This window comes from Garra rufa, chromosome 5, assembly GCF_049309525.1.
Source record: "Garra rufa chromosome 5, GarRuf1.0, whole genome shotgun sequence".
In the NCBI taxonomy this organism is placed as follows: Eukaryota; Metazoa; Chordata; class Actinopteri; order Cypriniformes; family Cyprinidae; genus Garra; species Garra rufa.
Genome location: NC_133365.1, coordinates 10,883,316 through 10,906,649, shown reverse-complemented (window position 1 = coordinate 10,906,649; position 23,334 = coordinate 10,883,316). Strand labels below are relative to the sequence as shown.

At 35.3% G+C, this 23,334-nt stretch overlaps 2 protein-coding genes across 2 annotated transcripts in view; one reads left to right on the top strand and one right to left on the bottom strand.

Annotated features, from left to right (window-relative positions):
- The window catches only part of cds1 (CDP-diacylglycerol synthase (phosphatidate cytidylyltransferase) 1), a 33,608-nt gene extending 21,469 nt beyond the window's left edge, over positions 1–12,139 (top strand). The window contains exons 6-13 of the mRNA XM_073839567.1: positions 36–94; positions 1,637–1,719; positions 2,021–2,108; positions 2,235–2,303; positions 3,422–3,574; positions 4,008–4,127; positions 4,242–4,345; positions 8,661–12,139. Coding sequence (XP_073695668.1) covers positions 36–94; positions 1,637–1,719; positions 2,021–2,108; positions 2,235–2,303; positions 3,422–3,574; positions 4,008–4,127; positions 4,242–4,345; positions 8,661–8,796 — 812 coding nt within the window. The 3' untranslated portion in view covers positions 8,797–12,139. The remainder of the gene's footprint in view (positions 1–35; positions 95–1,636; positions 1,720–2,020; positions 2,109–2,234; positions 2,304–3,421; positions 3,575–4,007; positions 4,128–4,241; positions 4,346–8,660) is intronic.
- A 48-nt stretch (positions 12,140–12,187) lies between these two features.
- tmem175 (transmembrane protein 175) lies at positions 12,188–22,030 on the bottom strand. The gene is made up of 10 exons (XM_073839566.1): positions 21,772–22,030; positions 21,543–21,581; positions 20,395–20,492; positions 20,243–20,294; positions 20,105–20,140; positions 19,888–19,971; positions 19,632–19,796; positions 18,521–18,602; positions 17,835–17,970; positions 12,188–14,533 (listed from the first exon to the last, which is right to left on the bottom strand). The coding sequence occupies exons 1-10, from the start codon at positions 21,970–21,972 to the stop codon at positions 13,864–13,866; spliced, it is 1,563 nt and encodes a 520-aa protein (XP_073695667.1). The 5' UTR covers positions 21,973–22,030; the 3' UTR covers positions 12,188–13,863.
- Positions 22,031–23,334: the final 1,304 nt, after the last annotated feature.

The following is a 23,334-nucleotide window of genomic DNA, read 5'->3' as shown; positions in this document are numbered from 1 at the left end:
TAGGAAATTAACTGCATGTTATTTGCTTTTTACAGGTTTCTGCATGTTTGTACTGAGCTTAGTGAAGAAACATTACCGCCTGCAGTTTTATATGGTGTGTATCAGCCATTTATATGCCAGGCAGAACTAAACTGTCCATTTCATTCACAATCATGTGCATATCATGTGTTGGGCCTTTGGCTACTCAGTAGTCCCATGCCATAATATTTCATATCACATTTAATGTTTTGCGAGTATTGCAAACAATGTTTAAATGAGTCATTGCTAGGCATGTATGTGACCCTCGACCACAAAACCAGTCATATGGGTCAATACTTTGAAATTGAGGATTATACATGAATAAATAACAAGCTGAATAAAACAAACTTTCCATTGATGTATAGGAAAATATTTGGCTGAGATACAAATATTTGAAAAAATGGAATCTGAGAGTGCAAAAAAGCCAAATAATGAGAAAATCACCTTTAAAGTTGTCCAAATGCAGTTTTTAGCAAATGCATATTACTAATTAAAAATTTTCATATGAAGTTTTGATATATTTACTGTAGGGAAAAAAATGTTACAGGGAACATGATCTTTACTTAATACCCTAATGATTTTTGGCATAAAAGAAAAATCGATAATTTGGACCCATACAATGTATCATTGGCCATTGCTACAAATATACCCAAGCGACTTATGACTGGTTTTGTGGTCCAGGGTCACATATTTACAGTGTATGCAAGGCAGCACTTTTATTACTTTTTTCTGGTCCAGTGCTAAAATACGAGTTTCATGAGCCTTTAGCAAACAGACTTCATTCAGGTTCAAACGTTTGAGGTCAGTTTTCAGTTTCAAGTCTCTTGACAATATTTGCATACTAAATTGTTCTTTCTTGCATTTATTTGCATAACAAATTGTTATTTATGTTTTTTTAATTGCACTCTTAAGATAGTGGCTTGTGAAGCTGACTGAAAACAAGACACACTTAGTGGCTTAATTAGCAATGGTGTTTCTGATGCTGCTCTTTATTGGCATAACTTCAAAGCCTACTGTAAATTGAACCTGCTGCCTTGCTAGCACTGATATTTACTTCAAGTAATAGTTTCAATCTAAGTTTTTGGTTATTTATTAACCAGAAACTTGAGTGTTTAGCTGTTGGGTTATGTCCAGTTATAGTGGTTCAGAATCTCTAAAAATAGCCACAAACTGTGACTTACTACACTTAAACCAGTGATGTCAGCAAAATGTCATTTTCTTTGTGAGTGTGGTCACACCCATTTCACATGAACTTAAAAGCTGGCAAATGAAACACTCAGCAGCAAAATACTTAAGTCACATTTGCTTAAGCATTTAGTAGTCAAACAGTCTATTTTTGCTGTATCTTATTTTATAGCCTTAGTACAGATTTCTTAATTAACATGTGAAAAATATTTCAACACAATAAATTATGCTGTGATTGTGTTTGTTTGAATACCTGCCATAACACGCTTTGCATTATCATTGTTTCAGTTAGTAGATAACATTTCAACCGTTCACTCTGTGTTTGTGTGTGTCTGTGTGGTTGACCATTGTGTGTGTGTGTGTGTGTGTGTGTGTGTGTGTGTGTGTGTGTGTGTGTGTGTGTGCGTGTGTATGTTTGTGCTTGCCATTCCAGTTTGCTTGGACCCATGTGACCTTGTTGATTGTGGTGACTCAGTCACATCTGGTTATTCAGAACCTGTTTGAGGGAATGATCTGGTAAGCCCCCCTGACCTGACAGACCTGTCTGAGGTTTCACCTCACTCCTACTTGAGTTTCTCAAGCTGCATTCCTGTTTGCCTGATCTTCCACATGATAATATAACTGGTTTCACAAGGGAGAGCAGAAACACTCATTTCTGTTCATATTTGTTCATCTTTACTTAACCTAATTAAAATTGGCTAAATATTTAATTAAAGTAAATGTAACTACTATGAACTAACTTCTCTCTCTCTTCTCTTGCAAATTATTTTCTCCTACAGTATGTGTTTGTAAACTAAAACTGTAATTTGTGCTCTAGGTTTATTGTTCCCATCTCTATTGTGATCTGTAATGACATCATGGCCTACCTGTTTGGCTTCTTTTTTGGAAGAACTCCACTAATTAAGGTAAACCTGTGATATTTACATGGTAAACAAACATTTGTGATTTCTGATTTTCTAAACCGATGAGAACATTTCCATAATTTAATGCATTATCTCAAACCTCATTATCTCAAACCTGCTCTCTCACAGCTCTCCCCAAAGAAGACCTGGGAAGGATTCATTGGGGGATTCTTTGCAACAGTGGTTTTCAGTTTCTTTGTAAGTCACATTAGACCTTTGAGAAGAGTGACTATACATGTATTTTTCCTGCACGTGTCCTGGCCAGGCTTTTAAATTGCCTTAAATGTATGGGTTTTGGCATCCTCTACATAGTCCTCATACATTAAATGTGGACGTAATTGCATTGATTTGACTATTAGTCACTAGATCCCACTTTGTCACACACCTCAGTTGGTCGATTATGTGCAATGCCTACACATTGGTCAAACTACTTTTCAGTCATTACCTTCAGAAAGTAACAAAAACATAGTCAAAACCTGGACAATATAGGCAATGTAGGATGTGTTCACATATGTATTTCAGTTTGTTTGGTTCATTTGGTCCACAAAAAAAAAAAATATATACATTTGGTCCTGGTCCGCTTAGTGTTCACACTGGCATTTTTGACAGCGAACTTAAAGATACTGAACCTAAAGACATAGTGATGCATTCACAACCTGATTGGTCGGGTTGAATGACATATATTTCTTGACGGAACTCACCGGATACTCCAAACAAAAGGAAAAGGTGCGTTCGACTTTACGTCAAATACACCTAGTGCTGTCTGCTGGATGAAGCATGCTGGTTTGTTGCATGTATATCATTTTATTTTCACCACCTGCGAACTCACAAAGAGCTCATAAAAGGCACTTTACCTCCTCGTTTGCCCTCTGCTCATTTTGTTTTGGATACCATCCTTGTTCCCTTTCGCATAGCATCGCATCTTGTCGTTACTTCCAGTTTTTGCTTCGTTTAGTAGTACTTGGTCCATGTTGCATTTGTATTTCATTCAAACTGCACCAGAGTTTGTTTGGAAGTGGACCGAGACCCATCTTTTTAGTGGTCTCAGTCCACTTGTTTTAGTGCACACCAGGGTTTGGATGGCAGCGTTCACACTTACTCAAATGAACCGCACTAACAGAGCAATTGCACCAGTTGGTTTTAATCAAACCAAACATGACAAGTGTGAACACACCCTTAAAAAATCCCAGTCAGGACCTGTCTTTATGTTTTATGCTCATCCTGACGTCAAGCAACACCAACAACTGTTATATTTCCCCATACCCTCATGGTATTGTGTGACAAATGAAACTTTAATGTCTCCCTCCTTAATCCAGTTTGCGTACCTGCTATCCCAGTACCAGTACTTTGTTTGTCCAGTGGAGTACAACAGTGAGACAAACCGCTTTGCAGTAGAGTGTGAGCCCTCGAATCTCTTCATGATACAGGAATATACACTTCCTGCCGTGGTGCAGAATGCAATTAGATGGGTGAGTACAGGACAGTCTACTACACCTAAGAGATTGTGGCCTAATAAAGCCCTGCTTTGTAAATAATAATTGAGAGGGTTGTTTTACTCCTGAATCCTTTGAAATGGAAACTTTTTAATCTAGCAGTTCTGACTTTTTTCTCAGAATTGTGTGATACAAACTCTCAATCCTGACTTTTTATAATTGTGAGATATAAACTCGCATTTCTGAGGTAAAACTCGCAATTCAGACTTTTTTCTTGGACTTTATAACTCGTAATTGTGAGTTTATACCATGCAATTCTGAGAAAAAAAGTCAGAATTGCAAGATGTAAACTTGCAATATTGAGAAAAAGGTTAGAATTGTGAGAAACAAGCTTCCATAGTTTTAACAACAATGTTTCCTTGTGTAGTTTTGGCTGATAATGATGTCTACATCTTTCTTGTATCTGCAGAAAACGGTGAACCTGTACCCATTTCAGATCCACAGTATTGCGCTCTCTTCGTTCGCCTCTCTGATCGGACCATTTGGTGGATTCTTTGCCAGTGGCTTCAAACGAGCTTTCAAGATCAAAGTTAGTTCACATTCAACAGAAGTCACACATAAACCCTTAAATTTGTTTCTTTCAGTTTTGACCTACTTTGAGTGGCCGTTACACTGTGAGCTTGTGCTTTTTTTTATTTTGTAGGATTTTGCGGACACTATTCCTGGTCATGGTGGAATAATGGATCGTTTTGACTGTCAGTATCTGATGGCCACGTTCGTTCATGTTTACATAACAAGTTTTATCAGGTGAGGAAGTCAATGACCTTTCATCTTATTTAGTTACACTTTATATTAGATCTATTATCTAATTAAGAGACTAAGGCTGTAATTTTATAATTACCTTCAACATAATACATGGTTTAAGTCAAACTATGACAGATAGTCTAACCCTTTCTAATTTTAGGTGACATAAGCAACACAGTTCAAATGAGACTTGTGCATCTTTATCCCATTGTCATTAGGACAATTAATTTTAGTCACTTTGACACACAACTATGACTAAATTTAAAATGACAAGTCCACACTAAATCATCATCATCATCATCATCATCATCATCATCATCATCATCATTTTTTATTCCTTTCATGAAAATGCATTATTTGTACAAGGCACATACAATTCATTAAAGTTTTCCTTCAGTGTTTACATCATCACGTCTTGGTAGGGGTTTAGAGTGAAAATGATTTATATTTCATATTATATTTATATTATTTTATATATACTTAAAAAAATCATTTTTATTTAATTTATTTATATTATTTTTGTCCACTAGGGCTCTGAACCGGTTTAAGGAACGAAAACGAAAAACGAAAACAAATGACATTAAACAGGAACAGGAACAAAAACGAAAACAAAATCAATTTTAATCGTTCTGAACAGAAACAGAAACAGAAATTCCAAATTAACCGGTTAATAACGGTATTTTTATCGTTCTCTTTATTATATCAATTTGGCAGACCAAAAACATGAATTCAAATTGTGTGCGCAAATGAGACGGTGACGCATACACCGTGAAATGCCCGCGAAGCAGACGTCATAAGCAGAGCCCTTTCTGATGCGACGAGTTTAAGGTTACCAAGCACCTGCTGTTTCATGTGCAAAGGTATGTTTAGGTTTAAGTTATTGTAGCCTAATTAAAACTTGTAGTTAAAATTGTCTATTGTTTTTAGTTCTCTTTTGTTTGAGTGAAAATAGCCTATAATAGGCTATGCATATTAGGTAAGGAATAATTAAGTCAACAGGTTTTTATCGCAGATTAAGCCGTGTGGTCAGAATGTGAAGCGGATGGTCTTGAAGGGGCTTATTTCGCTATAGTATTATCAAACAAGAAAATTGTTTAAAAAAATGATTAGCTCATTTGTAATGCGTTTCCAGGCACGGCCGTAGCCAGCTATGAGGTCACCGAGGTCTGGCCATTGGTCATTTTTGTATATTCAAAAATAAAATGCCAAGCTCTCTGAATGATTATTAAGCCGTTTAAACCACCTCATATCGCATGAGTGTTTGCAATTCATGTTGATGCGAGAAGCTAGCGCAGTGAACGGGGCTTGAGAGCGCGTTGAGTGAGAGCGCGTGTGCAGCCTCCGTTTGTTGCCAGATCCACCTATTATACGTGTATTTTTCCAATTTAGTGTGACACTTTGGGACGTTTATAAAGTGGAAAGTGGAAAGTTGAACGTTAGTGTTACTGATATATTAATCTTGTTTAAAAAACACAAGCTTTGAACTTATTTCGGATATCTTTTTCTCTCTTTTTGTAATTGCTTGTTTTTCGTAGCACTATCTGGCAACATTGTACTTTCATAAAAAAAATCTTCTGACGCTAGGCTATATCAAAGACTATAGAATACCATCTTACCATTTTACCATTCTTAAAAGGACTTTGGCTATATGTAGTGCATTTGAGGGTGTTAATATAGCACAATTTTTTTAACACCTTACTTCGGACCGCGCTAATTTTCAAACCCTGGTTGTGAACTCGTTTACTTTCGGTTTTAAAGACAAGAAGTTCAAATGACACGAACACGGAATTTGGTTTAATCATTTGTAAACATAATGCCAAACATGTTATTAAAAGGCACACACTATCTATCTATCTATCTATCTATCTATCTATCTATCTATCTATCTATCTATCTATCTATCTATCGTGCTGTGCAATAAAATAACGTTATTAACCGGTATTTTTTCTAGAAAACCGTTCTCGGAACGTATTGTTTAATGAGGAACGCAAGAACAGAAACATTATAATATCGATTCTGCTCGGAGTGAACCGAATGGATTTTTTTTCCGTTTTTAAGCCCTGCCACTAAACAGCTTCAGTATTGTGTAATTTTGCATAAAATAATGGTGTATTTTATCATATATATGTTTGCAGTTAGTAAGTAACATAATCCATTACTTTTAGATTACTAATAGGATAATCTTGTATGATATTGATATTAAAATACAAAAAGAAAAAAAAAATACATTCTATTCATTGTTATTAACAACATGAAGTGCATTAAAAATTATATTACGTCAAGGTTCCCAAACTTTGTTCCTTGGTTCGTGAAGGAACTGCAGGGGGTTCATGAGTTTAATGAAAAGCTAATCATTTAAATCATAAAAATGTTACATTTTAAAAAAAAAATCATAAATTTTTCATTTCATATGACCATTTATTTTTAACATTTTATTCACTAGTGTACTGTACACTACCAGTCAAAAGTTTTTGAACAGTAAGATTTTTAATGTTTTTAAAAAGTCTCTTCTGCTCACCAAGCCTACATTTATTTGATCCAAAATACAGCAAAAGCAGTAATATTGTGAAATATTTTTACTGTTTAAAATAACTGCTTTCTATTTTAATATATTTTAACATGTAATTTATTCCTGTGATCAAAGCAAAATTTTCAGCACCTTTACTCCAATCCTCAGTGTCACATGATCCTTCAGAAATAATTATAATATGCTGATTTGCTGTTCAAGAAACTATTATTATTATTATTATTATTATTATCATCAATATTTAAAATAGTTCAAATAATTTTTTTTAGTTGTCTTTAATGAATTGAAAAATCCAAAGATCATAATTTATCTAAAATAAAAAGCTTTTGTATCATTATATATATTACCATTCTAAAATGTAGTTATAGAAAGCATACTTTTATTTCGCAAGGATGCTTTAAATTGATCAAAAGTGATTATGATAAAGACATTTATAATGTTACAAAAGATTTCTATTTCAGATAAATGCTGTTCTTCTGAACTTTCTATTAATCAAAGAAACCTGAAAGAAATTCTACTCAGCTGTTTTCAACATAATAATAATAATATATATATATATATATATATATATATATATTTTTTTTTTTTTTTTTTTTTTTGAGCAGCAAATCAGAATATTAGAATGATTTCTGAAGGATCATGTGACTGGATTATTGATGCTAAAATCACAGGAATAAATTACATTTTAAAATATATTAAAATAGAAAACAGTTATTTTAAATAGTAAAAATATTTGTAAAATTGTACTGCTTTTGCTGTACTTTGGATCAAATAAATGCAGGCTTGGTGAGCAGAAAAACATTTAAAAGATCTTACTGTTCAACTTTTCTTTTAATTTATTGTTGGGTTTGAGGATGAGGAAATGTTGGAGCAGGTCACATATTTAAAAAAAAAAAGCTAAAAAGGTTTAAATTTAAAAACATGTTGTTTTCTTCTGTTATTTCAAAAATAACTGTTGTTTAGCATTTTGATTTCAATATCAGCACTTCCGTGTTTGGTTTTCATGTGATCCTAGAGATGTAACCACACAGCAGTGTTGTTTTCGTCAACGATGACGAAATCATTTCGTTGACGCCACTTATTTCCATGACGATAACGAGACGTTGACGAGATAAAAATGGCTCGTTGATGACTAAAACATGACGAGACGTGTGTGAGTTTCCGTTGACGAGACGAGAATAGACGAAAATGTTAGTGGGTGGTCCGTCAGACGTTTAAAATGCATGACATTTCTGCTTATTGTGCATGCCAATTAAAACCTAAAAATATCTGCCGCTATGGCAAGCCGTTTTAGCATTAAATACTCTTTGCCATACTACTATGGCAAGCCGTTTTAGCATTCCATCCTTGTTTGTCTTTTGTTTTAAAACATTCCTTCATTATTGTAATATTGGTAAAAATAGTCGATCCGGAAGCTCACATTGTGTTGAATTAGCCTATAGATCTGCTATTTTCAGAACTTATAAGTGACACTACCCAACAGCAAAATACTTACTGACCTACATTAATTTGTTAAAAGACTACTTTTTCCCCTTTTTTGACTAAAACTAGACTAAAACCTTTTTGACTTTTCGTCGACTAAAACTAGACTTAAACCTTCTTGACTTTTCGTCGACTAAAATTGGACTAAAACGATCACATATAGAAGTGACTAAAATTTGACTAAAACTAATAACCATTTTAGTTCATAAGACTAAGACTAAATCTAAGACGGTTGTCAAAAACAACACTGCCACACAGGTAGCATGTTTGACACTCGTTTTTGTAATTTTTTTTTTTACTTTTCCCCAGGGGGCCGAACCCCAGTAAGGTTTTACAGCAGTTGCTCGTCCTGCAACCAGAACAGCAACTCAGCATCTTCAATACACTGCGCAACCACTTGCGAGAAAAGGGCATACTGCCCCCTGCTGTGGAGGAAGCTCAATGACAGACATCTCCACCTCAGCAGACAAAAGCAGCTCATGTCCTGTTGAACTCTGTAAGCATTCACCCATGACTGTGATGGCACGAGCACACTCCCAACCGACCCATTCAGTGAGAGAGAGAGAGAGAGACGCCTGCTGCAAACCAAACTCTCACTTTTAACCCATTAGAAACTCAACAAATGAAGGAGGAAAATAACCACAAGAGGGCGACACGGTTCACTGTATGGGAAAAACCAACATCTGAGGTCTTCCAATTCAACAAACATGCAAAACAAAACATCCAAGCACATGGTAAGTGAATGTGTAGCACTACAGGAAATGAGTGTGTGGTTTGCTTTACGAATGCAATAACTCATGGTGGTGACTTTAGGTTTTTGAGATGCCATAATTCTCATGGTTAAAATGTGAGCTTAATTTATAAACTCAAAACAGTCAGTCTATAACAGAAGCATGTCCGCAAGTCCTACTGTTACTGCTTAAAGTAGCCATGTTCACTTTCCCTTTCACATTACTCAGTGTGTTTATGTGAGCACTAGAACTCGCACACTTGTGTGTACATATCGTCATATGTATTATTGTACATAGATATGATATACTAGAGAGAGATTATACATTTATTAAAATAATATATAAGGCTTAACAAATTCTATATAATAGGAAGTTATGAAAATGATATGCAAAAAGACCTAGACTTGTCTTATTTTCTTAAATCCAGCATGACTAAGCCTCTCTAGGGGTGGAGAATAACTTGAGCGGGTTGTTTTCAAGGGGAGAAACAGCCTTTTTTGAAGAAGTTGATTTGCTGTTCCCCTCTGTGACCATTGGTTTTAGTTGCACTGTAACTACACGAGTCGAAAGATTCATTTTGCTTTTCAGGTTTTAAAGAAAACGTTCAATTCCAGAACAAAAATCTACAGAGAATTTACTCACCCTCTTGTCATCCATAATGTTCATGTCTTTCTTTATTCAGTCATAAGATTTCAGGATTTCTCTCCGTATAATGGACTTCTATGGTGCCCCTGAGTTTGAACTTCCAAAATGCAGTTTAAATGCAGCTTGAAAGGGCTCTAAATGATCCCAGCCGAGGAAGAAGGGTCTTATCTTGTGAAAAAAATCTGTTATTTTCTAAAAAGATTGGCAATTTATATACTTTTTAACCTCAAACGCTCATCTTGTCTAGCTCTGCGTGAACTCTGTGTATTCTTGTTCAAGACAGTTAGGGCACGTCGAAAAACTCCCATCTCATTTTCTCCAACTTTAAAATCATCCTACATCGCTGCAGAAGTACCGATCCAGTGTTTACAAAATGAACAAGCAAGGAAGATCAAACGCCCTTTACAAAAAAAAAGTAGAACAGCGATATAGGGCAACTTTGAAGTTGAAGGAGAAAATGAGATGGAAGTTTTTCGACATACCCTAACTGTCTTCAACCTGAATACACAGAGTACATGCAGAGCTAGACTAGATGAGCATGTGAGGTTAAAAAGTTTTCGTTAGTATATAACTGATTGTTTCGCTACATAACACCCTTCTTCCTCCTACCTTTAAAGCTGCATTTGAAATGCATTTTAAACTCACAGGCACCATGGAAGTCCACTACATGGAGAGAAATCCTGAAAAGTTTTCCTCAGATAACATAATTTCTGTACGACTGAAGAAAGAAAGACATGAACATCTTGTTTGACAAGGCGGCGAGTAAATTCTCTGTAAATTTTTGTTTTGGAAGTGAACTTCTCCTTTAATATCAAAAACACTGGTGCTTTGAGTAGATGTCCAATATTTGAAAACATGTTCTTAGATGCTTTTTATTATTTTATTTTTACAGTATCTTCCCTAAATAGTTTGTAGCTGCTCTTGTTTTTAAAAACATGAATATTCATGTTAATTTGTTGAAATCTTTCTGAATTCTTTACCAAACAAAAGTGTACCAAAGCACTGTCGATTTTGCTGTGAAAGAACAAAAAATCACCCTGCGATTAACATTGTCAAATGCTACAATCTTACAGTAGAAAACAATACATCCTATGAGTGATTTAACAATTAAATATGTATTGTAATCAAAAGCACTTACATGAACAAATGTAACATTACTTTAGGTTAAAATCGTGTTTTGAAGGTATAGTTCACCCAAAAAAAAAATTCTGTCATTAATTATGTCGTTATGTCGTTCCAAATCTGTTCCAAGTCTCTTGTTCGCCTTCAAAACACAAATTAAGTTATTCTTGATCAAATCTGAGAGTTCCTACCAAGTACCAGAAAGGTACCAAGAACATTGACAAAATAGTCCATGTGACATCAGTGGTTCAACCGTAATTTTATGAAGCTATGAGAATCTTTTTCAAGCACAAAAGACTAAAACAATGACTTTTTTCAACAGTTCTTCTCTTCCGAGTCACCCTAGTGCCATTTTGGAGAGTACTGTATGCGTACATTTTCTTGCGCAACAAAAAGTATTCTTACAGCTTCATAAAATTACGGTTGAACTACTGATGTCACATGGACTATTTTGTCGATGTTCTTGGTGGTAGGACCCTTGCTGTCTATGGAGGGTCAGAAAGCTCTGGGATTTCATCAAAAATGTCTTAATTTGTGTTCTGAAGATAAATAAAGGTCTTACGGGTTTAGAACGACACAAGGGTGAGTAAATAATGACCCATTTTTCATTTTTGGGTGAACTATCCCTTTAAGCTTTTAGTTAATAAGTGGATTTGTAATAACCTGTGACCTTTGCCCTATTACACATTGGGACTCAGTAGTGAAGCTCGGGACCAGTTGTCAATAGGTTTATTGTAAAATCTAAAGAAAAGGAAAAAAGAAAGCAGTAAGTGTGACCCCTTACCTTATTCATTCCTGTCTGCGGTAGGTTTACATGTTCCTTTCCTTCACATCTGCTGTGCAGTAGATGCAGTCATGTAAGAATGTTGTGTTTGTTGTAATATGAATCCTATCAGACCAAAAAGAGAATGCATCTCAAGTTGTCTATAGCTTATTTTGTGGATGTCACAGTTTTTTTGAGAGCTGCTGTACAATTTAAGTTATAACGTTAACGTTACCCAATATATATATATATTGTGCAAGCTTATACTGTTGAGAAGTTTAGCTGAGAATGAGTTTCCAATTACTTACTCATCATGGTTTGTTATTCATTGTTTAAAAAAAATGGGAACCGTTATTTATGTGTTTGATTTTCAAGTCTTTTTTTTAAGTTTTCAGTAGTAAATATTTACCAGAAGACAAACAAAGTAATAAGTTATGGGCAATATTGGGGAAAAAAGTCAGAATTATTATTATTATTATTATTATTGAAATGCTATACTTGGTGAATAAACTTCACTTTTGACTTACTCTCAGTGTGTTCACATTTATTACACAATTTCAGTCTTCAACCAAAAGTACTTTTGCAAGCAGCAGTTGAGTTTATTCTCAAAACTGTATCTTTGTTTGTGGTTGAACAGTAACATTTGAACTGACACAGCTATAGTAGTACCCAAAACCAAAACAAACTGCTAATGTGAAGGTAATACGACAAGTAAAATGCTGGTAACAATTTACAATAAGGTGTCATTGTTTAACGTGTGAACTAACATGAACGAACAATGAACAAATACATTTATTACAGTTAACTAATGTTAACAAACACAACTTATGATTTTAATAATGCATCAGGAAATGCTGAAATTAACTAAGACAAACACTGTAGAAGTATTGTTTATTCTTAATTCATGTTAACTAATAAACCTTATTGTAAAGTGTTACCGAAACGTTTGACAAGTGCACTTTACATATAACATCTTGCAGTATGGTAATAACATTTAGATGAAATGCTAACAAAACATAATCTCAAATGCCACAAAAACAATTAATCAACATCTTATAATGGCTTGTGAATCTTAATTATTATCTCTGCATGCTCCATTTAAATCAGACTGTAAGTGCAACGGTGACGTTGTCATTATTTAATCTAAGGTGCATCACCAGTTTCATTGTCACATCGAATGAAGAGTAGATTTATGTAGAGTGTTATAAAAACCTGGACAGAGCATTCGGACATTTATGCAGTTATATGAAACATTACTTCTACTAGAACGTGCCAGAACATGAATTGCAGCTCACTACAAAACACATTAATAAAAAGTTAAAGGAATAGTTCACCCAAAAATTAAAATTCTGTCAACAGTTACTCACCCTCGTGTCGTTCCTAACCCGTAAGACCCGTAAAAAATTAAGATATTTTTGCTTTCTGACCCTGCACAAACAGCAACACAACTGACAGTGTTATAATTATTTAATAGTCCATGTGACATCTACAAGAATACTTTTTATGTGCGTGGTACTGTCGTGAATGCGCATCGAAGACTGACAGGGAAGAGAAGAAATTGTTGAATAAAGCACATAAAAAGTATTCTTGCAGCTTCATAAAATTAAGGTTGTCCTTACTACCTTTCTGGGCCTTGAACATTTCAGTTGCACTGTTGTCTATGCAGGGTCAGAAAGCTCTCGAATTTCATTAAAAATATCTTAATTTGTGTTCTGAAGATGAATGAAGGTCTTACGGGTTTGGAACGACATGAGGGTGAGTCATTAATGACAGAATTTTCATTTTTGGGTGAACTATCCTTTTTAGTGCAAAAGTCAAAATAATGTAAAACTAAAACCAACACAACTGAACATAATCTAAAAAACTTTCAGAGTTACTGTTGAATGTAGTGAAAACCTCTATGTAATTAATTCACATTAAAATATGAACATAAAAACAATATTTTAACATGCTAACAAAAACGTTAAAATGCTAAAAAAAAAACTTGTTTGTGCATTTCTGTAAGGAGAAAAAAAAACTTCATCTCTCCTCAGACCACTGCTATGACATTGAAGTCTCATTATGAAGACCAATCATTCATTAATCCCTTCCACAGTCGATTACACTAAAGGAGAGATTTGACCAATATGGATGTCTTCTACAGCACCAAGCTGTCAGCTGCAGTATTAATCATAAACAATAGCGCTGGGAATCTAGCCTAACCTTGATTTTAGGTCAAACACGGAGGCGTTTTCTTCTTCTCCTTTCACTGCTAAGTCACTATATCATTAACAGGCAGCTGTAAGTCCTCGTCCTCTACTGGAACTCTGTCCAAATCGTTCCTCCCAGGACAGAAGAGCCATCTGATGAGCGCCAGCGCCACACGAACCAGCAGCCTCAGAATAAGAAAAGCAAATGGTATGCCAATTTCCATCATGTGAAAGATGGACGTGCTGAAGCGGCTCAGGATGCAGGTGGAAACGAACGTCCCGAGCGTCACGCAGGGATAGAGCGAGAGCTTGGCCAACATAAAGGCGTGCTCTCGACCACCATAGCGCACGTATGGGTGCAAAGTCTCACGCTCTGTAAAAAGTGCCGTCACCCATATCGCTAGCTGGAATAGACCGGCAAAGAAGATAATGACGCAGCTGATTTGCACGGCCTCCAGCTCATTGCGAGAGCCTTTGGGAAATTCATTTGTGAGTTGGTAGGCGAGTGGAAGGCCGCCTACAAAAGCCAGGGAGAATGTGTTGAAGAGGCTCATGAGGCGCGTGGCCTTTGTCACATGCAGGAAGAGAGAGTGATGAACGAACCACAGCAGACCGACGGTGGTGAAGGAACCGAAGTAGGCCAGGTATTTGGGACCGTACTCCTGAAGCGCGATGATAAGGCTGTCGTCAAACTCCTTCTTCACCACAGACGGATCAGGCACGTTGTCTTCACTGTGTAAGAAGATAGATCTACTAGTTAGCTTTACAAATATTACCTTTGTGATGTGTTCAAAGTGTTCAAAAAATCAAATCAGTCAATAATTATTGATGTTGTTCCAAACCCATAAGACCTTTGTTTATCTTTAGAACACAAATTAAGATTTTTTTGATGAAATCTGAGAGCTTTCTGACCCCCCTGCTGAAAAAAAAAAAAAAAAAAAACAGCTAAAACCAGTGTAGGCTGGTTGGCTGGTCTTGGTTTAAGCTGGAAGTAGCTGGTTTTAGCTGGTCTGGTGGTTTCCCAGCCTGACCAGCTTAGACCAGCCTGGCCAAGCTGGAAAAGTTGCCAAAACCCCTCTAAAACCAGCATGCTGACCAGCTAAAAGCCTAGGCTGGTTTTAGCTGTTTTTTGCACCAGGGCCTGCATAGACAGCAACACAACTGACACGTTCAAGGCCCACAAAGGTAGTAAATAAAGTCTTTATTTTTGTTTTCTTTGCACTAGAGATCCACGTATACCGGTTCTGGAAAAATATCGGTATGTATTTTATTTCAAAGGATTCAATATATTATTTTGATCAATTCGGTATTTTATACGCTGCTGTTCCGACGTTCACCTGTAGGCGGCAGTGCTACCCAAATTGCTGCGAAACGGGTAAACGTGACAACAGAGCAGCGCGATGGATCATCAAACAGATGAAACTCCATCAACGCGCTCTAAACTAGTAAATAAAGACAACAGTAGAAGTGAAATATGGCATTATTTTGCATACAAAACCGGATGATAAAGGTGAACGAGCTGACCTTCCTGCACCTGTATGCGCATTTAGGCCACGCCCACACCAGGGCGAAAACAATCCAACGCTCTCCATTGACTTTGTATTGCGGGAAGCTGCCTCTTGTCATTTCTGACTTATAACAAAAAACAGAACAATGTCTAAAAGCTGCTATGTGACAAGGTGTACAGTAAACAAGCTAAAAAACACAGAACTACGTTTTTATAAGCTGTTGACCCAAAAAATAAGCGTTTAAGGACACGTAGTTGTAGATGTAAGGGTATTTCACGTTGGGCCATTCAGTTGGATCATTTCTCCAACAAAAGGAAGGTAAGGAAAAGGAGCACTGACATAGACCAATAAAATTTTGTTTCTCAATATATCTCCTCCTTTCAGGATGGTGAAACAATCCTTTGACATGGTTAAAAATAATGAATGTCTACTGTCGCCGTTCAATTTCCCTCCAGCGGGCGTAGTTCTCAGAGTAATATGATACGTTGCGCTCTACATTAGTGTCCTTAAAGGATAACTGTTGCCAAAATGCAACCTGGGCTGTTTTGTTTTACTGTAAACGAGACAAACTTGTATCTAAAAGCATAATTACGACAAACGAGACGTTTTTGAGATTGACCGTGATTTCGTTTTGTGGTCAGTGGCCGGTGAATGGGAGTACTAGGGGCATACATTTGAGCGCATCAAAATCGATATTTTTATAACACTAAGAAGGCTCGACACCATGAAACTTTGCTCGAAGTATCGCCTGGGTCTCTACACATGAACTCCAGCATTGAAAACATTGTTCGTGTACACACAGTTTACTAAAAAGAACGTTTTTGAACAACTCACTTTCACTGTTTGAGTTTCCGCTCGCGGCCGTCTTGCCAGTCAAGAGGTGTCGATCTCCGAAGTGCGAGGATGGATAGCTCCTAAAGCATATTTCCATATAAATGCACGGCTAATTCGTTGTTTTGTCGCAAGTGAAAAACAATATTAAACTTCTAGTTGTAAAAAGAGCCTCATATAAGCCTAATATTTCGTCCTATGGAGTCCATTCATTCGCATTCGGAGATCGACACCTCTTGACTGGCAAGATGGCTGCGAGCGGAAACCCAAACAGTGTAAGTGAGTTGTTCAAAAACTTTCTTTTTAGTAAACTCTGTGTACACGAACAATGTTCTCAATGCTGGAGTTCATGTGTAGAAACCCAGGCGATACTTCGAGCAAGTGTCATGGTGTGTCGAGCCTTCTTAGTGTTGTAAAAATATCGATTTTGATGCGCTCAAATGTATGCCCCTAGTACTCCCATTCACCGGCCGTTGACCACAAAACGAAATCACGGTCAATCTCAAAAACGTTTCGTTTGTCGTAATTAAGCTTTTAGATATAAGTTTGTCTCGTTTACAGTAAAAAAAAAACAGCCCAGGTTGCATTTTGGCAACAGTTATCCTTTAAACACTCGTTTTTTAGCTTGTTTACTGTACACCTTGTCACATAGCAGCTTTTAGACATTGTTCTGTTTTTTGTTATAAGTCAGAAATGACAAGGAGGCAGCTTCCCGCAATACAAAGTCAAGGGAGAGCGTTGGTTTGTTTTCCCCCGGTGGGCGTGGTTTTCAGATTATGACGCGTGTCGCTATAAATCAAATCTCACATTTGTCACTTGCTCATCCTGATCTTTAACGCGAATTTAGAGATGGACAGGTGAGTGCATCATTTATAAATTAAGATGTAATTAACTGTTATTAATCACAACTGATCAACCCACATATCTAAGATGTGATGCAGAGTAAACACGAAAGCTCAAATGTTCAGTTTAGCTTTGGTTACATAATACTTGCACTTGCATTTCAAACAATCAAATATTAATTGACTTTGAATTAAGCTATGTTTTGCTATATTAATTTTAGTATCAATAATATGAAGGGAATGTTTCTGCTGAGAAGCCGAGATAGATTTATATTTAATGCTGAAATCTTAAAACAGATTATAACGTGATTTTGAATACTTTGACTGTTAGAATGACACTTTACAGTAAAGCAAACTTTGTTAATTCATTAGGTAAGCTGATTTATTAATCTAGGTCAATAATTAGTTATGAATGATAAATGAAAATACATGTTTCATATGTTAACATTGTTTTCAATTCACTTATCTTCTGAGGCTGGTTATTTGTCACCTATTAGTATCGATACCAAGGTATTACATTCAGGTATCGTACCGAAACCAAAATTATAGTATTGAGCCATCCCTACTTTGCAAACAAAAAGTATTCTCGTAGCTTCATAACATTACAGTTGAACCACTGATGTCACATGGACTATTTTAACAATGTCCTTACTACCTTTCTAGGCCTTGAACGTGGTAGTACCGTTGCTGTCTGTGCATTGTCAAAGCTTTCGGATTTCATCCAAAATATCTTCATTTGTGTTCTGAAGACGAACGAAGGTCTTACAGGTTTAGAACAACATGAGGGTGAGTAATTAATGACAGGTTTTTCATTTTTTGCCTGGATTAAAATTGCTTTGTAGGGATACAAACCAGATGTCTAAGATGAGCAGTGTGGCTACGATTGCATACACCCCATCGCTGAAGGCCTCCACTCGCTCTTTACTCAAAGGTTCACTGGGGTGGTAGGTGTAGAAGGGCACTGAATCTGGACTCTCTTCCACCTGACCTGAGTTTATCAAAAAATGATACAATGCAGATAACAATTACTTCAATTACACTACAGTTCAAAAGTTCAGGATCAGGATGTTTTTGTTGATCAAGAATGCACTGAAGTATGATTTCCATTTCAAATGAATGCTATTCATCAAAGAATTCTTAAGAATGTATTACAGTTTCCACGAACACATCTGAACACACAGATGTGCAACCCACAGCAGCACATCTGTTTTCAACATTAGTAATAATAATGTTTCTTGGAAACCAGATCAGCATATTAAAATGATTTCAGAAGGATCATGTGACACTGAAGAGTGGCGTAATGATGCTTTGTCATCACAGAAATAAATGACATTTTAAAGTATATTTGAATATATAAGAGCTATTTTAAATTGTAATAGTATTAAACAATATTACTATTTTTAACATGTGACTTCTTTCAAAAATGTAAAAAAAAATTCTAGCAAACCCCAAATTTTTGAACAGTTGTGTATGTAAAATGTCAAAACATGTAAACAGTATAATAATTAGAGAGTAAAATGTTGTGATTTTTCTCTTACCACCGATGGCTTTACTCTTGATCCATTTTAAACACTGAGAGATGTAAGGCAGGAATATGACAATAGCCAAGATGATGTAGGACTGCCAGAAGAAAAAGTATATAAGTAAAAATTATTCATTAAAATATTATAACATGTAAATATTATAAAATATTATGTGTGTGATAAAATACAATTTTAAAATGTAAAAAATTATTTTTGAAAAATGTGTATTTACATAATAAAATAAACTATATACACTATCAGTCAAAAGTTTTTTTAAAGCCTCTTCTGCTCACCAAGCCTGCATTTATTTGATCCAAAGTACAGCAAAAACAGTACAATTTTGAAATATTTTTACTATTTAAAACAACTGTTCTGTTTGAATATATTTTAAAAATGTAATTTATTCTTGTGATTATAAAGCTTTATTTTTAGCATCATTACTCTAGTCATACGATCCTTCAGAAATCACTCTGATATTTTGATTTGCTGTTCAAAAAACAAATTATTATTATTATGTTGAAAACATACGAGTAGAGTTTTTTCAGGTTTCTTTGAAATACAAATCTTTTGTAACATTATAAATGTCTTTATCATCACTTTTGATCAATTTAAAGCATCCTTGCTAAATAAAGCTGTTCATTTCTATACCCCCCCCCCCCTCAAAAAAAAAAAAAAAAACAATTATACTGACTCCAAGATTTTGAATAATGTTACAAAAACTTTTTATTTCAGATAAATGCTGGTCTTTGAATCTTTCTAATCATCAAAGAATCCTGAAATAAATGTACTCCACTGTTTAAAATATTGATAATAATAATAAATGTTTCTTGAACAGGAAATCTGCATATTAGAATGATTTCTGAAGGATCATGGAGTAATGGTGCTGAAAATGTAGCTTTGATCACAGGAATAAATTAAATTTTAAAATATATTTAAATAGAAAGCAGTTATTTTAAATGGTAAAAATATTGCAGTATTTTGGATCAAATAAATGCAAGCTTGGTGAGCAGAAGAGACTTTAAAAAACATTATAAAGTGTAGTGTAATTTTACCAGTACATACATTTGTTATATTTATATAAACACTGTAATTGTCTTAATAAATAATTCAAATTAAAGTCCTGTACCAGTTGGATAAAAATGACTGAAAAGATGCTGGCAAACAGACACATGATAGGAACCCTCATGATGACTTCAAGGATGCGTCGCTTGTAATAAGCCTGATTCTCAGACATTTGGATCTGGTCATTGAGAAGGAAAGGACGGCCAAATCCATACAAGACAATCAAGGCCTACCGACAAAAAAAAAAAAAAATGACTGTAAAACAAAACTCAAAGCATCTTCTGCTGGTAATGTTTTTCAGCACATGCATGCATTCTCACCTGAATCAAACCAATCACCATGACACAAGCACAGAAGAGGAGGATGCCGAGAGTATTATTAGGGAATGTTGCCATGAGAGAGAACTATAACAAGATAAACAAACTAACATTAAAACAGTCGTAAACATGCAAATATAAGGAGGCAAAAAGGGAAGTACATTTTAGACAAATTATGCTGTACTAAGCACTCTTTCAAAACGTCAGTAGAATGACTCACTGTGTATGGTAGAAAGGTTATAAGCATCATACATGCCTGAAATAGAAGAGAAATGAGATCTTTAAAAGTCATTACACTTTTAAAAATGAATATACAGCTACTTTACATTTATCAGGAATGCTTTTGTGGCGTTCTCACCAGGTTAAGCAGTGCGAGTGTGTCATCGATGCGCTCAATGACTTGAAACAACCTGAAACCAAATGCTTAAATTGAATTTCTATGCAAATGAATGAAAGCAGCAGTTATATAAAGTTAATACTTGACAGAGTGTAGTGCTTGAGGGCTCTCACCGGATATGTGCAGCCCAAGCAACAGTGACTATCAAAAATGTCATCAAGTAGACAGCAACCTTGGTGGTAAGCAAAGCCTGAATACTCTGTTTCAGTTCCTGAATACAGAGAGATCAGTTAAGAGACAAAAATATGACAAATTGTGTTTAATGTGCATTTGTCTTAAAGGAACAATTCACCCAAAAATGATTTATACACCCTCATGTCATGTTTATATAAACCAGTGGTACTCAATCGAGGTCAGAGGCAATATTTTAAGATCCTCAAGGTATTTCTAAAACATCTGAAACCACAACTAAGAGTTGTATTTTTTAACAAAGAATAATTAATAATAACTTATAATTGTGATAATTAATAACTATGTTGCAACTGTAGCTATTGCTCATTGTGAATATTAATGCATTAAGGTTAACTATGAGATCTTACTGTAAAGTGATACCAATTGCACTTTTTTTTTTACTTTATACGTTATGTATTGCTTTATTGTATTTATATGTTTAGTTACTTTTGATATATGACAATAGTTATTACACCTGTTATACAGTATTATGACACCACGTTTTTGCGAATAAATTTCAATATAGTGAAAATACCATATACCCCAATGAAATCATTATCAATTAATCACAACATATAAATTGGTACCGGCATATCCCTATGCATATTGTATATTTTTACTTTTTTTATTTAAGGAATCCAAACCGTTGTATCGTTGACATTTGTGACAACGAGAAAAGCAATAGAAGAGTGCTTTCAGGAACAGTGTTTTTAGCTTGTTTTTTATTTGTATATTACAGTATGGCATGCAGTTGCTTCAAACTATGGTATACAGCTATTTAAAACATCAATGTAAATTGTGATAATCGACAATTACGATTTTTCTCATAATCGTGCAGCCCTAGTGGCAATAGATTCGAATAAATACATTTAATTGTCCTGCTGAAACCTTGAAAGTGTGCTGAAACTCATATGACTTACTTTCTTATCTGTAACACAACAGACAAGAGACAAGAGAGTATACTTTCGTTTTTATTGTTTGTCTGCCTTCTATGGAAGTCACTTGGGTATAGATCAGCATGAGGGTGTGTAAACAACGACTATTTTAGGGTGAACTATTCCTGACATGGTAGCAAAATATAAAATTTCACCTCATTATCCTGAAATTTCGTATGCGCAACAGGCAATATCTGTGAACACAAGACAATCATGACGTGCATAATCATACAATACCCAGGCGAACACAGAAGAGGTGATTTTATAGAAAGTGGGAGCGTTTTGTCATATACTGGGTGTCAAGTGGACTTAAGTTGAAGTGTGCATTCAATGCAGTAAAATGTCCACGCCTTTTGTCTAAAGGCTCTCCTTGAGTTTCCTCACCATTACAGTGGCGATGATAGAGATGAGCGCATCACTGTAGGCGAGCAGACGGTGTGATGACTGCGTGCTACTGTATCCGTGATTCTCCGACGACGTGACGCTCTCCATAAAGGAATGCGTGTGATTCCTCGGCGTCCGTATCTTCTCCATTTCCTCATCATCGTGGTGCTCGATTATTTCGCTTTCATCATTTTCTCCCATGACCGCGGCGGTGTGTGCTGTCAGTGGACGGTGCAGGCATGAAGCCACAGTAGTTTTGTTTGCAAACACCGATGACAAACTATCAGCTGACCGGAAGTGAACGTAGTCTGATTCGTCGAACGAATCGTTCAGTTGAGTCGAATCTTTTTAGTGGGTGCAGAACACTAGAGTTCATTTATGTAAGTGAGGAGAGGATAGCAAAATAAACTGAGACATGTTATACCCAAAAATTCTTCATGTCGTTGACTACCAGTAAAATTGATTAAAAAAAAATTGGGACACTACGACCTCACAATAGTTTGCTTAACCCCTTAACTGTCACCTGTCCACCCTGTGGGACGCCTAAATTAATTCACCATTTTACAAATAAATCCTAATCTAATCATGACAAACGATATATTGTTGGAAAAGTCTAAGGCTTCTAAATAGATATTTTACATTTTTTTGTGTTACACATTATGATAGATTAATTTTATGAGTGCACCTCAAAAATCTACTTCATAACTGGAGTTCTGACCTTTGCCATAAACAAAGGTGCCTTTTTTCCCTTTAACACTTCAGAAATCATAAGAAATTATATATCAGTTGAAAACCTAAAATATAAAAATTCACCCTTTGAAAGCCATTTTAAAATCAGACAATGAATTTATATGGAAAATGTACATCAAAGTCGTATTACAAGATGTTTTCATTCATGAATTATAAAAAAAAATAGGTTTGAATTCTTCATTTTCATGTCTTTGTTCAATGGATGGATGTGACAGTTAAGGGGTTAAGTGGTTTTTCTTTAATTTACTTTTTTTTACACCACAGACTGAACTAAATTAAGCATTGATTGGTACTTGTTTAACAAAGCACTGATAGCTGTGTAAATATTGTCATGCTATGTCTGAATTTTTGGTTGATTCCATTACATACCTTTCTATCAAAGTTTTCTGACATTATCAGGATGAATTTTGTTCTGACACAGGTTAACTCTGAGTTCTTGTCATTACCATTTTCTAAATTATAGCGAATAAACTGTGATAATGTGAGAAATGTTGATGGTTTGGTTTGGTTTGACTAAATATGAGAGTCTTTTTTCGTAACCGAATATTAAAAACACTGGCATAATAAAGTTGTCTTGAAGTTGGACGTTGGATATTCGCAAATTTAGGGACCGTCTCTAAAGTTACATACGACATCGGTATACACTTTTCTAACTTCAATAGCATTTGAAGCGAATGACTTACAGTCACACAACCAACTGTAAAGTGTTCATGTGGATGTCAACAATAATGCACACCTTTTCGATTTTTAACATTTATTCAAATAAAAAATATATATTTTCACTACCAAATGGGCTCAAATGCATTTCCCATA

What these genes read in the sequence shown, in the direction of transcription:
- tmem175 (XM_073839566.1), bottom strand. Translation starts at nt 21,972, where the DNA reads ATGGGAGAAAATGATGAAAGCGAAATAATCGAGCACCACGATGATGAG. An exon ending in CACTCGCACTGCTTAACCTG is followed by an intron (nt 20,141 to 20,242) that starts GTGAGAACGCCA and finishes CTTCTATTTCAG; the next exon opens with GCATGTATGATGCTTATAAC. An exon ending in TGGTGATTGGTTTGATTCAG is followed by an intron (nt 19,797 to 19,887) that starts GTGAGAATGCAT and finishes TTTTGTCGGTAG; the next exon opens with GCCTTGATTGTCTTGTATGG.